The sequence below is a fragment of the Bidens hawaiensis genome, unplaced genomic scaffold (genome assembly GCF_021521415.1).
Source record: "Bidens hawaiensis isolate Kalapana, Puna unplaced genomic scaffold, B.hawaiensis_p1.1 tig00026651_1, whole genome shotgun sequence".
NCBI classification, from domain to species: domain Eukaryota; kingdom Viridiplantae; phylum Streptophyta; class Magnoliopsida; order Asterales; family Asteraceae; genus Bidens; species Bidens hawaiensis.
The window spans coordinates 282,336-299,099 of NW_027494295.1; the positions used below are offsets into that span (position 1 = coordinate 282,336).

At 32.1% G+C, this 16,764-nt stretch overlaps 1 protein-coding gene and 1 pseudogene across 2 annotated transcripts; both read left to right on the forward strand.

Moving 5' to 3' along the window:
• The first annotated feature begins 1,565 nt into the window (after nucleotides 1-1,565).
• Nucleotides 1,566-4,878, forward strand: LOC143573844 (U2 small nuclear ribonucleoprotein B''-like). The gene is made up of 5 exons (XM_077058628.1): nucleotides 1,566-1,700; nucleotides 3,216-3,388; nucleotides 4,038-4,131; nucleotides 4,216-4,280; nucleotides 4,400-4,878. Exons 1-5 carry the CDS (start codon nucleotides 1,628-1,630, stop codon nucleotides 4,667-4,669), a joined length of 675 nt encoding a protein of 224 aa, XP_076914743.1. The 5' UTR covers nucleotides 1,566-1,627; the 3' UTR covers nucleotides 4,670-4,878.
• Nucleotides 4,879-11,069: 6,191 nt separating this feature from the next.
• LOC143573831 (putative WRKY transcription factor 26) lies at nucleotides 11,070-13,445 on the forward strand (annotated as a pseudogene). Its single transcript, XR_013142488.1, has 5 exons — nucleotides 11,070-11,405; nucleotides 11,531-11,680; nucleotides 11,781-12,398; nucleotides 12,488-12,649; nucleotides 12,736-13,445. The product of XR_013142488.1 is annotated as a putative WRKY transcription factor 26 (transcript).
• The last annotated feature ends 3,319 nt before the right edge of the window (nucleotides 13,446-16,764 follow it).

Genomic DNA, 16,764 nt, shown 5'->3' on the forward strand with positions numbered 1-16,764 from the left:
ACAAGATAGAAATTAAGTTAATTCCCTTTCTACTTTTAAGTCATCTTGATGTCCATGTCCATGTTTGCTATTTACTTATGCCTTTTGTTTGTCTACATAATAAATCCTACAAACAATGTCCAAATTAGTTTCTTATACATTACTTCATGTGCCCCAATCTGCATGGCAGCTAAAGTTTGAGTTCTCCAAAAAGAATGTAGCATCTAAGCCGACCGTTTTGAGGTCTCCAAAAAGATTACAACATCTCAGGTTTAAAGGTCTAAACAAGAGAAATCAAAATACATAGAACCTTGATGCTAGGAACAAGAGAAGGATGTTGAGTCTTTGTGCATTGGATTAAAGCTACTCACTACTAGAGATCTCCTGTTAAAGGAGGAGATAAGTGATAAAAAAAAAGTAGTGGAGAAAGATATACAGTTGATACCTTGAGCGCTAGTATTAACTCCAACAAGAAGGATTTTTCTAATCAATATCCAGTCAAAAAAAACACTTGATCATGATCATCAGCTAATCTTGCAAAACATAGGCTACAGCCTCGCCATATGAAGGGGTTCTTCCTATAAAAAAAACCATTTGATGTAAGAATCAATATTGACTCGTAAAGATAAAGAGTAAAATAAGTTCCGCGTATGAGTGAGGTGTAAGGGAGTGAATATGTGTGGATATGTATCACCTCATCATGGAGTATTATGATGGACGGATTAGGGTTGATGTCACCATCACATGACAGTGGACACGTATAGATGTAATTGTTTGCTATTGTGACATCTAGATTTTATTGGGTAAGGTGAACATTCTTTTGTCATGCGGTTTCTTTTGCCATGTAGGTGTAGCAAAATTTCCAAATCAGGTTGAAAACTTGTGGATTTATAGTTTGAGTCCAGAGACTACCTATTTAATTAAATTATTGGATGGAACATGGAACTTCGAACATAAACAAATAAGTACACGCTTGGATTGTGAAAAGTCTAACTACAGAATCCCAAAGTTTTGCAGGATAAAAAAGAGAATTAAGTAACCTGATTTGTTTTCTCAATTAATATGTAAGTCTATGTGTAGTGGGGCTATAAAAATAGGTGACAAGGGCGATATGGGTGAGGAACACCGCCCCCATGACAGGGGGGATAGAAACATGTCGCTCGGTAGTGTAATGAACATGCTAACGTGGCGATCAAGTATTGATGGGGTGGATTTTGGGCTACAACACCGCCCCCGGGCTACATGTCGCCTCCTTAAACCACGTGTCAAAAATCCTTCCACTTACACATAGGCTAAGAGAGAAAAATGCACGTATATTGGGAGGGTGTATCGCTTCTAAACCATATGGTAATGTCGCTGTCACCTCATATGAGTAGGGTATATGGCTTCATTTCATGAAAAATATTTGTCACATAATTTTTTTTACCATTATTGTACTATTGGAGAATTACAATGACTTATAGGCAGGTGCTACCGGTGATTTTGTAGTTTATGGATTAACCGGTGCAAACTAAGAGGCGTGTAATGAGATTATTAATACCTGAGGGGCTAAATTCTAAAACCTGAGCAAACTTAAAAGCATAGTTTGTAATTATATTTCTAGGGCTTCAAACTCTTCTTCTTCACACACAAAACAAACTCAGTGACGATGCTGACTACCGACATACCACCCAATCAGACGATTTACGTCAAGAATCTCAACGATAAGGTCAAGAAAGAAGGTATTAATTTGATGTTTTAGCCTTATTTATGAAATGAATTCGTAATATAAAGAATTGAAACCTGTAAAGAGTTTAATTTGTATGTTTAGCGCAAATTGTTGTCTGTTTGTTGCACTAGTGTTATATGTTGTAGCTGTAGATTGTAAAGTATGCTGGTCATGGTGGGTTTTGGGTGGTTTTTGTATTGCATACCAAGTGTTCGACGAAATGCCCGTGTTCATACGAAGTGTTTGGTGAGTAGTTTGTTTGTTGTGGGTCTATGTAGAATGTGTAAAAGATAGAAATTAGGGTTTATTGTTCCAAAACGTGTTGTTCCCGACACTCAAACTGGCCCACGCCAGACCGTTAGAGGCCCATCTCAACCTCACTCAACGGCAAGGCGATTGGCGCTTAGGATCAGTTTTGAATCCACGACCTCTAGGTTATTGTTTCAAGTTTAGGGCTTAAATGTTACGGGTTTGTAAGGTTTAACCGTTTAAGACATGTTGAGCTTGTATAATGTCACTAATGGACAAGTTCAATTGATTTTAATCGTAAGTATGAAAGAGTTAAATTCGTGTATTTAGGACAAATTGATGTCTGTTCATTCTAGTAATGTTATATGTTAGGCTTGATTTTAATCAAAAGTATGATAGAAAGAGTTAAATTCGTGTATTAAGGACAAATTGATGTGTGTCCGTTCCAGTAATTTTTATATGTTAGGCTTTTCTACTCGACATAAGAGATAAGTGTGGATTGTTGTACCGGTAGATCGCAAATTATACTCTTCCTGGTAGATTTTAGGTGTTTCTGTATTGCGTACAAAGTGTTCGACGAAATGTCTGTGTTTTTACAAAGTGTTTGGTGAACTATCTGTTCATTGTAGATTCATGTGGAATGTGCAAAAGTTGGAAATAAGGGTTTAGGGCTAAAATGTAATCAGGATTGTAAGGTTTAAGACATGCAGAGTTTGTATAGTATATTACAAACGGACCTGCTTAGTTGACTTTTTTTAGTCAAAGGGTGTGAGTATATATATTAACTACAACATACTGAACTTTTAGAATGTATTTGTGTGTAAGGGTACTTCTTTTAACTAGGATGTGTCATACAAACAGATGAGAACAAGTAATTGTTGTCAGGATATTAGGATACTATCGGAATTTCTAATAAAACGTGGCATATTACATGTGAATAATACCACTTGATTTAGCAAGTTACAAACTACTAACAGATTAATAGAAAACATCATTGGTTGGGATAATATAGTAGTAATAAAATGCATGATTTGAAATGTGTCTCATTGTTTGGTATAGTAATTCTCACTACTTGCTAGAGGTTGACATGACATGAACCTAACATGTGATGTATGTTAGGTTTACTATTGCATATTCTTATTGTTTATGTTTTTTTCGTGCTTTTGATTAAAGTCAATAATTTATGGCAACTCTCATGTTATTTGAACTTTGAAGTAGTCGATTAGCTTGTTAAAACTGTGATATGTGGTTATAACTCACATCTTGTTTATGTTTTCAGAGTTGAAGCGGTCTCTGTATGCATTGTTCTCTCAATATGGGAGGATTTTGGATGTTGTTGCTTTGAAAACTGTTAAGCTTCGTGGGCAGGCATGGATTGTTTTTGGTGACGTTACAGCTGCTAGTAATGCAGTCCGTCAGATGCAAAATTTTCCCTTTTATGACAAACCTATGGTAAGTTCAGAAACACTAATTTGAAACCTGTATTTCTTGTGTATAATTTTCTAATATATTTTTAGAAATGCGTACATATGATAATAATCTGTTTTACATCTTGATGCAATTAAACTTGCCAAATGATATTGCTGTATTTATGTTCGTTTATTTAATAAACCAGCGGACGTGAAATTTTGTTCATTTAGTTAAACGAAAGAACAAGAATGTATTGTTTGTTTACATTCATTTATGTTCGTTAGTTTATGTTTGTTATAATTCGGTCGTTGACGTTTGTTAATATATTCATTTAAAAATACTTAAGCTCATCACAATTTTGTTTAATTCCATGAAGTTAAAATGTCATTTCTTACAATGACATTGTTTGCTCAAAGTTAAACATTTGAACACGAACCTGCCATGTTTGTGCTCATTTGGTTTGTTTACTGGTTTAAGTTAATGCTTATTAGTTATTTAGTTTTAAGGTTGCCACCACCTTTTGTTAATGCAGTATTCCATTTTGTCAATTTTGTTTGTGTTCAGATGTTTCCTCTTTAGGTCGGGTTTATATTTTCGTTTTCATTTTTGACAAAACTTTGGCTTGCCTAGCATCTTTACTTAATTACTTAAATGATATGAAGATTTTAACGCCGTTTTTGTTGCAACGCAGCGTATCCAATATGCGAAAGGCAAGTCGGATTGTATTGCAAAAGCAGATAATACATTTGTACCAAAAGAAAAACGAAGGAAGCAAGAGGATAAAAGTAAGTCATTAAATGTTATGAATAATAACAAGATTACATTTGTGTATATTTGTTCATTCTTTAACCTTTATCAATATTATTCAGCTGAAAAGAAGAAAGACGGTCCACAAGCTACTAATGGTGTTAGAACCGACAATGGAGCTCCTGCTGTAAGTTTCTCTAGCTTTACACACAAATCACAATTAACATTTGAAACATGATTAAGGAGACATATATCTCTTTTAATTTAAATTTTAATCAGTTGATGAAATTTTCAAAACATGTGCAGGCTTCATACCGGAACGGAAACCAAGAAACAACACCACCAAACAACATCCTCTTTGTACAAAACTTGCCACACGACACAACAGACGACATGCTGCAGCTGCTGTTCAAGCAATTCCCAGGTTTCAAAGAAGTGAGAATGATTGGTGCAAAACCGGGTATCGCGTTTGTGGAGTTTGAAGATGAAAATGAATCTTCAACTGCAATGCAATCCCTGCAAGGGTTTAAGATCACTCCTCAAAACTCAATGGTAATCAGTTATGCTAAAAAGTAACCAAGAAAGTTAAAAGTTTCTTGAAATTATTTGTGTTGTGATGAGTGGTTATTTGACCTAATTGTTCATGCTGGCTGTGTGAGGAATTTTGGCAGTTTTAAACTCTTTTCTGTGAAGAAATTTAAGAAACTGTGTTATGGTTTATTGGGACATGATATTTTTCTTGCATTTAAGAACATAGATGCTTAAAATATGAAATATGGCGCTTATGTAAGTTCATAATCATCAAAGGGCTTGTGGCCTATCGGTATCAAGGTGTGTAGTAAAAGGGTTGCTTCTCAAGTGTTCGAGGATAATCTGCTATTTGTCTCGTTATATATTGGAACACTTTGTACACGTGTTTATTTGGTGCATAACGAGGAAAATAAATAAACAAATATATAAAATGGAAACATTAAATATCATAAGCTTTTATAGATGGTATATTTGCTTGGAGGTGCACAAACCAGGCATTTAAGAAACCGGAGCCGGGTTAAGTACGGACAACAAAGGTCAAACACGGGTTGGGCTGGGTATAGTTGGGTATTTGATCGGGTTTTTTTTGGGTTTCGGGTAGGGTCGAGCTTTGATTGGGTATTTTTGGTTCTGGTGGGTTCGAGTTGGTTTCGGATACGGCTCTGGCGAGAAATCTTATACTAGATTGTACTTGCGGGTCAGGTATGAGTAAGAACATCTTTAACATCTGTCTTGATCAAATAGTGTACCTTTAGACCTTTACTCACAAACCATGTGTTGATGTAAAAGTAGCATCTATATGCGATATCCAAAACATCTTTAACATCTGTCTTGATCAAATTCTCACTTCTTTGGGCTTCTAGCTCTTGAAGCTGTGAAATATTTCTGAGCATGATTTAAAGAGTCGTGCATAGTAATTTTTTGACTTCTAAGACCCAAAACTTTGTTTTTAGTAGATAATCGGAGTTGTTATTCAAAAAAAGTTTGCGGTACAACTTGTTGCCCGATAACCTGCCATTATATTGTAATTTTTATACGTACCATAACTTTTCACCAACTATTATTAACATCCACGTACATCACATATTATGGATGATCTAGAATGTATTAGTCATAGTGGATACAATTTTCTACTTTATAACCTTTTTGGTCAAAACAAAATGAGATAATGGAGTTGTAACAAATTCGACTTTTCCTTTGCTTTGTTTAAGGAGGTAGTGTTTGGTGTATGGGGACATCTACTTTTCTTTCTTGCATATTTATTAATCAATTATTCTCGTCTTATATATTATTTACTAGCTTTTGAACCTGTGTATTACACGGGATTTGTTAAATGATAAAAAAAAATAAGGTTTGCTATTTGAAATAAATGAACAAAATTTAAGGTACAAAGGAAATGAAATACACTGTATGAACATTAAGAAGTTTGGAATCTCAAATTTATAAATTTGATAAAATTACTGTATATACAACATTTTTTGTTTAATCACAAGTATTCAAATCGTAATCCAATATAAACAAATTCAAACATTGTCTGCTGGTTATCCTGAATAATGCAACATATATTGTTCATGAGAAAAAACTGGACATCGAAGAAACAAAACAGTCTTAGAAAATGATTGTTCTTTAATTTTTTCAACTTGTTTTTCGTATTTTTACTTGCTTGATCCTCAATCAATATTTTACTTTTAATTTCGTTACTATTCTATAACCCGATTGCCATAATGGTTTTGGCCCATGGTCCATTATAGCTAGCACGAATGAGATGAAATATTAGAATATTGGAATGAAAAATTGACTATTTTATAACCCGATTGCCAAAATAATTTCAACCCATGACCCATTGATAGCATGAATTAAGGAGAATAAAGATTAGAAATTAGGATTTAATGTGACTATGACACATCATCATTATTATTTTTGTTTATTAGTAGAGTAAGATAAGATTTTCAAAAATAAATTCTCAAAATGATAGTTGTATTTTTACTGTGATTTGTCTAAATATGCGATTTTAGTCAAACAGTTTCAAATTTGTGATTTTCGTTCATGTAGTTTCATTTCACTTGCAATTAAACCCGATCCCACTAACCCTTTAAGTTTGGCCGTTAAACCCATCAGCATGTCCCTCTCACATGAGGGTGCAGTTTTGTCCTTTTTTTTCCCAAATACACCCCAGCCCCCTCACGTGAAAGGGCTTGCGAATTAAGTCTTGGGTTTATTTGGGGAATAACAAAACTGTCCTTCATGTGAGGAGCACCCTGATGGGTTTAACAAACAGACTTAATGAGTTTAGTGGGATCAGGTTTAATTGCAAGTGAAATGAAACAACAGTGACGAAAATCGCAAATTTGAAACTAGTAGACTAAAATCGTAGTTTTGGACAAACCGTATGGATAAAAATCATAATTCGGTCTTTGTAGGTCGTTTCATTAAAATTAGAATGATTAAAAATTATATTTTACTAGGATGCTTTCAATACATAAATAATTTTATAGATGTAATCTAGACCTGATCAAAGACATCTGATTTAAAACTTTGAAAAATAAAATTGGTTGACTAGGCGGAAAGTTATTCAAACTGAATTTGAATCATTGAATGTATTGATGGGTTTTTAATAAGTAAAAAAAAAGTTATGTTTTGTTGCTATGTTTAAAATTTTAAATATTAAAAAGTGTGTGCTTTTGTTGAGTTTTAAGTTATCCAAACGTGTTGTAGGCCCTAGGATATGAAATTAATTGGGCTAAAATATTCAAGGTTGACAGGCCCATTTTATATTCTGGTCAGCTATTTTGACCCCTCACCAACCATGGGCTATAACTTATAAATATTATTATATATGTTGTTTGTAATATAAAAACTTCTTTTTGACCGGTTTTGTTTGCCTTTCACACGACAATTTGATAAAAGAATTAGATTTATAAAACCATGTTTAGTTTTATATAATTTTATAACTTTTTAAGTAATTATAAATGATTAATAACTAAAGAAAGTAAAACTCTAAGAAAAATCATCCATATAGGTATTAGTTTATGATAAATTTAAAACCATACATTACACTTATATTTTTATTAAAAATAAATAAATCTAAGAGACTAGACCAACCAAACCCCAAGCATTACAATTTATAAATAAAGTTGGAAATTGGAATTACACCACAATTTTTCAATAAACCCAATCCAAAGGAAGCTTGTGACTTTTCTTCAAGAATTTTGCTCAAGCACACAATTTTATTCTTGAAGATTTTGTTATTTTTGGACTTTCATAGAAACCACATAACTGTAAGAAAAAACTTGAATAAGTTTCAACTGCGAAGACTTTTATTGTGAAGAGATTATCATTTCTTGACCTCCATAGACATCACATGGTTGTAAGAGAAATAGCGTGAATAAGCTTCGATTGCGAAGACTTAACCGTGCCCCCGAAGCAAAAATGTAGAGCATTCTTCACTGGAGATACCCCAACCCATAGAAGTTTGTACCACCGACAAACCTGCTACCAAACCTCTCGTGCTGGACCACAACATATGATCAACAATTTCTCACTTTTCCAATTTAAACACAATTTTCATATACCTAAACACCTTTCTTTGGTGATCCTTGATCTCACTCATTAATATTTATTGGTAGAATAATCACTTTTTGAATTTTCCTTTTTGGGTCAAATCACAATGGATGAACTCATTTGTTTTCAAACATCATATCTGTTGTTTTCAGACACACGGATTGATTGCAACTAGTTAAGATGACAAAAACGAGTTGGTATCAATATGGCAAAAAAATACCTTTATTACTATAATCAATTATTCAAACTTACTTTACCGAAAAATCAGGATATTACAACAAAAGAAATGTTTAGCGTAGTTATATAAATAAAACGACGCATGTGTTTTTCATTTTATTTAAAAGACGAAAAGTATTATTTAGTCAATAATTTTAGAAAATTAATGAATTGGTGGGAGCACACTAATAATTATAAGTCACAATGTTTATATAATAATGATTTATTATGTATAAAAAATTATTAAAAATGATGTATGTTCTTTTATATATATATATATTTAATTAATTTGTCTGTTTTTACAAAAACTAATAATCATTGGATTGAAGTTGGTAAAATAAAAGGACAAAGTGGCGCCGCTAGATTGGACTCGTGTGTTTTGCAATCTACAAATATTAACGCTCCCGACCGGTAACGTGAGTCACGAGACTCGACATTATATCACTGAGTTTAGTTAGCCGTCTTATGATCCAGTCAACCTTAAACTTTTGAATTTTCACTTTTACTCCCTTGATTTAAAGATAAAATATATAAAATAAGATGACTTGTAAAAGTAACATGTCCAAAGAAATTAAAGATTAAATGAGCACAAGCCAAAAGATTTGTTACTAAAAGATTGAATCGAGTAAAGACTAAACGAGTATGAACCTAAGAGATCGAGGCTAAGTTTGAGGTCATTTAATAAACGAGTTCGAGCTACACATAGCAAGGCTGACTATGCTCGTGAGCCTAAACGTACGTATTATTTGCATGCATATATATATATTAATCTTTACACGTTAGACGTTTCTTTGCATATCGGTGATTTGTCTGACCGTCTTCGTTGGGTCTTTCGCCTCTCGTTACTCAATATGCTGGCCTGACTCATGGATTGTCATACATTAAGTCGGATCACTAATTGCCTATTTCAAAATAAATAATGCATGGAGAATATAAATTTTATATATCCTTATTTCTACAAGTTAAAAGATATCATCTGATCTTTAGTTTTAATTATTATTATATATATCAAGTTCTACAACTTTTTAATTGATATCAAGTAGACAAGTACCTTTTAAAAATCAGACAATAAATTGATGAAACATTTATGAAAAAATAAGTTTTAGGTTTGAGGCACATGATTTTTTAGCTATCGATTATGTTTGATTTATACTTAATTTTTTTTCTCTTTGATTACAGGTTGCACTCAACCCTTAATCTTTCGATCTTTCAATTGGAATCGCTATTTATCGTTACATTTCTTTTTTTTTTTTTTTGTCGTTTTCGCAAATTGGACGTGAATAAGTGATTTGGAGTTTAACTTAGTTTAATTTTATATTTTTTTGACAACGAGAACAAATGACTAATATATTTGAAAAGATTTTATTTTCATTAAACTTCACTCCAACGTTAGTATACGTGAATGTATGTTTTATAGAAATCGTATAAAAATATATGTCAATTGTATTTCAACATGTAATAATCCGAAAAAGAAAAAATATCGTTAAAAAAAACCGGTTTTATAAATCACTTGTAATTTCAGATCTTGTAGTAATGTAGTATTCCATGTAAAATAGTAAACAATTGGATTTAGATATAAAATCCTGTGTTAAAATCCTGCTAAAGGGTTTCACATTTTCAATGGGAATCATCCTACGAAGCAAGCGGGGTCAAGTGACGAAAATTCTTTTGAAATTAGGTACATATGATATTCCGGTTTGACAAATGTGTGTTTATAACTGTTACACATGTTCTTTTGTATTACTTTGTGTGTTACTGATTATTTAGATTTTATATTTTTTAATTCAAAACGACGACATTTGTATTATTTATTCAAATTTTTTATCTCATCAAGTTTATTAAATTAACCTAACCCTACAATCGTGTCTAGTTAAATTAATTTTTTTCATATAAACATATATATTGAAACTACATATCAGATTTTGAATGATTTTACGATAGTACGTTATTTATTTATTATTCTCATTGTGTACATTTAGCCAAAAGATTAAATGGATTCACTGAAAAAAAACCATGACCACCAGATGTGACATAATATGAGTCCCATCAATAGTCCGGGTCACATTTGTTAGTGAGGGAGAATGAAGTGGTGAAACTCGACAATTAAATTTATTACGTTGCGGGCCTGCGGCAACAAGCCTCTCAATAATCTAGCGCAAGTTCGTTAGGCCCTTCTTTTACATGACAATTAAGTAAAAATATCTTTGTTGTGTTATATATCCAAAACTTGTTTGGTGTCTTGGCAAATTGAGGCCATTATACAATTTAGAGGGAGAATAATTATAGTAAAAATGTAAAATGATATGTTTTAATAGTTAATATATCATACATGTTACTAATTGGTAAATTTTATACACCATATAAATAATCTCTTCGACAGGATTGAAACTTGGAATAAAAATGCGATTCTAATTTACTAAACTATTTGTGTAATTAATAATAATAATAATAGATTTATTATTTTTTATTTATAAAATAAAGTAGAAGTAACTTAGATATTCATGTGAAACCAACAAATAAGATATTTTGTGTTTGTAATACATATGACATCATGGTATAGACTATATTAATGTCATTCAATAAACTATAGTTATTTATCACCGTCTTGTGTACGTTCACATTATATGATAAATATAAATATAAATATAAATATAAATATAAAAACCAAGAATACGTGTACATCTTCAATTGTTCAACTTTCCCCCAATCCCTCTCTCATAAATCTTATTAATGACTTTCCATTGAAACCCCTCCCACCTCCAATCCCTCCTTCTCCTTCTCTATGTCTTCCTTCTCCGATCATCCTTCAGCGTCACGAACTAGCGGTTTAGCTGCTCGTATCGCCGAACGTGCCGGTTCGGGCATCCCTAAGTTCAAGTCCATCCCTCCCCCTTCACTTCCCATCTCCCCGCCCGCTGGATCCCCCTCTTCCTACTTCGCTATCCCAGCCGGGCTTAGCCCGGCTGAGCTTCTCGACTCCCCCGTCCTTCTCTCTTCTAACAACGTAAATAGTAACTTTTTTTTATAACTCTGTATTATTGATCATCTATATATAACATTACAATAATAATAATAATATTTTAAATATATTACTATTATAAACAATAACTAACATATTTCATGTAACAGGTTTTACCGTCTCCAACAACCGGATCATTCCCGTTCCACGCTTTTAACTGGAAGAGTCTAACCGGAACCATCCCGAATCAAGATCCGAGCATAAAAAAGGAGCAAAACGTCTCGGATTTCTCGTTCCAACCGCAATCGAATCATCCAACCGTAAGTTTTAATTCATTTCATAACTTTTACATATGTTACATATCATTTAATTCATTTAATTCATTATATTAATTTGACAATTGTCACAATTCATATGCAGGATCAACAAATATGGAACAATCCGAACCATTCGCCTCCGATGCAAAGCTTCTCACCCGAAATCGCTACAATTCAAACCGAATCGAATTCACAAGCCCATAGTTTCAATTCAGGATATGAAACAAGCAACAACAACAATAATAATAATAATAATAATAATAATAATAATAATAATAATAATTTTAACAGTCAGCATATGCAGAAGAAGTCCGAAGACGGATACAATTGGCGAAAATACGGGCAAAAACAAGTGAATGGAAGCGAAAACCCGAGAAGTTATTATAAGTGCACGTATCCGAATTGTAATATGAAGAAGAAGCTGGAGACCAATTTAGAAGGACAGATTACTGAGATTGTTTATAAACCATCCGAAACCGCAGTCCACGAGACGATCATCGTCTTCTTCGGCTTCGAATAATTTGCAAATGAGTCAATTGGGTTCTAGTAATCATGAAGTTCATGATTACCCTGATCAGTCTTACGCTTCGCATGGTTCGGGTCAAATTGATTCGGTTGCCACACCCGAGAATTCGTCGATTTCGGTTGGTGATGATGAGTTTGATCGGAGTAGATCAGTTGGAGATGGTGTTGATGAAGATGAACCTGAGGCTAAAAGATGGTTAGTTTTGTTGTTAAATGTTTTGTTACATAAAGTTGATTTTTTAAATATTTTGATATGAAACTAAAGTTTGATATTTTTTTTTCTAGGAAAGTTTCGGAAAACGAAGGGATATCGATGATTGGTGGAACGAAGACGGTTCGAGAACCGAGGATCGTGGTTCAAACCACGAGTGATATTGATATACTTGATGATGGTTATAGATGGAGAAAATACGGTCAAAAAGTGGTCAAGGGAAACCCTAATCCAAGGTAAAGTGAAATAACATTCGTGTTACTGATTTAAAAGTAGGATTAACTTATGGTATATTTATTTATCTTTGCTTTGATTTATTTAGGAGTTACTATAAATGTACAAGTCTCGGTTGTTCTGTAAGAAAACACGTGGAACGAGCATCTCAGAACCTGAGATCAGTGATAACAACCTACGAGGGGAAACACAACCATGATGTGCCGATGGCTCGTGGGTCTGGCCATCGGTTGCAATCTGCAGCCGTAAGCAACAATGCATCCGCCATAGCAGTTAAACCTATGGCGCTCTCTCATTACCAACCTGACAACTTCATAGCTGATTCGAATAATGGCTCGAGGTACTCATCAAACAATCAAACGCCATTTACGTTGGAGGAGTTACAGGGTTCGGAAAGTTTTAAATTCTCAAGATTTGAGAATGCCCTAAAGTCCAATTATAATGAACAAAACAATTCAGAAAGAGTATTTTCAACCACCAAAGAAGAACCTAGAGATGACATGTTCTTTGAGTCATTACTATACTAGTGTTCTAAGGGTTGGTTCAAGACCATTAATAGTTGATAGAACATACAAAAAGATTCTTTTGTTGTTTTATTACCATGTTGTTTGTTGTTTGTATATTATTTTTGTTTTTTCAATTCTTATGTATTTTTTTTTTTGGCATGGAAGATCACATAGGGACCTAGTCACCTTTTTTACATTCTGAGCCTATACAATGTAGAAAACTTATGTAACATGTCATGTGGATATCTTGTGACTTGTTTATTTGAAATATATAGAAGAATCACATGTTTTGAATTAAGATTTTATGTTAATTTGTTAATATTAGTCAAAGTTTTTATATTTTTATTTTTGCAACACAAAAGTTAGATGAGAGTTATTTTTATGCTTTAGGTAGTTTTTGATTTGTAAATGTTTTTAAGATTATATTTAAAAGTGTAATTATTAAAAATTTAACAAAATTGTTGAACAAACATCTATTTTTAAGATTATATGTTTGGCATACTTTAATTTACTTTAATTGTTTAAATCCTTATGGTTCAATTTTTTCACGCATTGGACCCGAAATTTTTTATCGATTCTTAGGACAACGCTGAATTATCTTTATAACTTTATACACACTTAAATATCAAATCCATCACTTTTTTTATAAAATACAATGGACTATATGATATATTACTCAAAACAACATATGTAAAAAGAGAGGTTTGGGAAAGTAAAATGGGGGGTTGAAAGTGATACTTTTTAAAGCTTAGGGGTCGACAGTTTTTCACATATTTTAAACAAGCGTCACTGATGACATAATCATGCTGCATTTAAGGTTCATTCACATTTATTTTGACCTTGACGAAAGAACAAAATTATTTAATTCTCTTTAAAAAAATTCCAAAACATTAGAGTTATTTAAAGGTGTATATAATTCAGCTATTGCTAATGGTTTAATTAATTTATTAATTAAATGATATTATAATTGGTATATCTAACTATCTAACTATCTATATAATTGTCTACCATGAAATTCTACGTGTCGCTCTCAGGTTGCTCCCCTCATTCTCTAGAGCAACCAGATTGCTTGATTTCTAAATGAAGACTTCTTATGCATTTGACCCGAAATCATGGGTATGGGTCTTACCAAACCCAGATAGTCTTTAAATGGGTTATAACATATCATTTATTTATGAAACTCTTTCATAATCAAACAATAATTTTCGCGGGTCTCACCAAACCCGGATAACTCTTAAACGAGTTATAATATCTCTTATATTTGTGAAATAACCCTTAATCATCAAAGAATAATTTTCACGGGTTATGGGTCTTACTAAACCCTAATAGCCCTCAAATGGGTTATAAGATCTTATTTATTGGTAAACACTTTCATCATCAAACTCTTCCGGTGTTGGTCTATCATCTCTATCGTCGGTTAACTTCCGATACTATCCACCATCATCAACTACATCAACGTCCCCTTTTTTATTAGACAAATATTTGTGCTTATGTTTGTTTATTAAAAAAAATTAACATGCTCATGTTTTTTTGTGTTTATTCGTTAAATATCTAAAAACCTACACATCTTAATTGAAAATACCTAAACGCAAAAAAATATAATAACAAACTAATATATATGTATTAAATTAAAACAAAATTACGTTAAAAATTAAAATAAATCATCATAAAATTACAAAACGATTATAAAAAACTTAAATAAACCCCCGTAACACGGGAGAATCAAACTAGTGTTTCAATATATATTTATTAAATAAAACGAATTCCTTATAATTAGAATACACATTAATGTAAAAAGAGATGTATATGACTAGATGGAAATTTATAATAATTATCTAGATTAATGATATAAACGCTCTCATATACCACAAATAATAATAATAATAATAATAATAATAATAATAATAATAATAATAATAATAATATGTAGGAGGTTTGAATGCGTCAAAAGTTATGGCATAGTGATGATGATGATGATGACGACCTGGGAGTCTAGGTTAACTTGATGAATACGATGGGATATTGTAATGGTCAAACATCCGAATTGCAATTTGCCACGAACCTTCCTATTTCATTTCTTTTTAAAGGTAACAAAATAAATTTAGGGTATTTGTGTTAATTAGGAAATTTTTATTTTTTTCCTTTTAGATACTAACATCTATCCTCTATTTCTATTTTCTACTATTAAATATACAATTATTTCAAAGGAAAATTCTGAAAAAAAGCGTTTATGAAAATAAATTTCAAAATTTATATGTTATTTGCAAGAAATTCCATAAATAAGTATTATAAACTAGTCGTGACGAGTAGTTTGTAGGATCAATTAAAACTTGTCACGTGTCCTTAAACTAACCGTAAGTCCGTAACGAGCACGTTCATTAATCATTTACTTGACACGACTTAATAAGTTTCATGCCTCGTAATCAACGCCCACGATTAATTCATTAGTCCTTTAATTAGTCGCGACGAGTAGATTGTAAGGTTAAAGTAGTCGCGACGAGTTAACTAGTAATAAACTACTCGTGTAGGGTACTAGTCGTCGCAACTAAAGGACTTATTAATTACTCATGAGCGTTGATTACGAGACATGAAATTTATTTAGTTGTAACGAGTAAATGATTAGTGAACATGCTCGTTATGGTTATTTTAAGGGCACATAGCAAGTTTTAATTGGTTTTACAAACTACTCGTGTGTTATCATAATATACTCGTCACGACTAGTTTATAATACTTATTTCTGGAATTTCTTGCATATGACCCCTAAAACTTGAAATTTGTTTTCACAAACGTTTATTTTCGGAATTTTCCGTTATTTTAACTTCAGAACTTGAATCATTTCTCAACTCATGGAGACAAAACAATTTTTAAACACCCATTTATACTGTTAACTTACAGGCCTTATGATAGAAAATTCTTATCAGTTAAACATATATGATGTATCCATGTTAAACGTATATATTCATTATGTATTATTTCCATGTCAAAGTTGCTTTTGTTCATTTGAACTATAGGAATCATTTTTATTATGGGGCTATTAAAAAATCGCTACTCTACATAAATTAATCGGATAACAAATTGTATGTCCGGAAAAAAAGTTCAATTTAAAATGGGCATAACTTTTGATTTGTTAGAAACTCACACGCGTAAACCAAAGATAAAGACAGAATAACAAGCATGGCGTTTTGATGAATAACGACAACGAGTTAAGTTTGATGACTTTCGAATCCAAATTCCTTGAATGGAACCCATATTTGGACTTTCACATTTTTTATATATAAATCTAGTGATTTTAGTTGATTGTAAAATCGTGTGAATAGTAGATTTCACTAATTCACATATTTATTAGATAGTTTAATTTTTAATTATATACATTCAATTTTGATTTCTCAAGATTTAATCAAGTTAATTTGCCAACTTTACAATATATCCGCCAAAAGGAGTTTAATGTACCGGTTTTCTCGCTCAAATATTTTAGTTTTCTCGCTAAGAGTATCATTTACATTACTTTCGCTTTGTATCAAAACATGATGCAGATCCTTCGCTAAGTAGAAAACAATTACTAACTTTCTTTTTATCAAATTAGGACACATGGTTACTCCATCAAAGTTTTA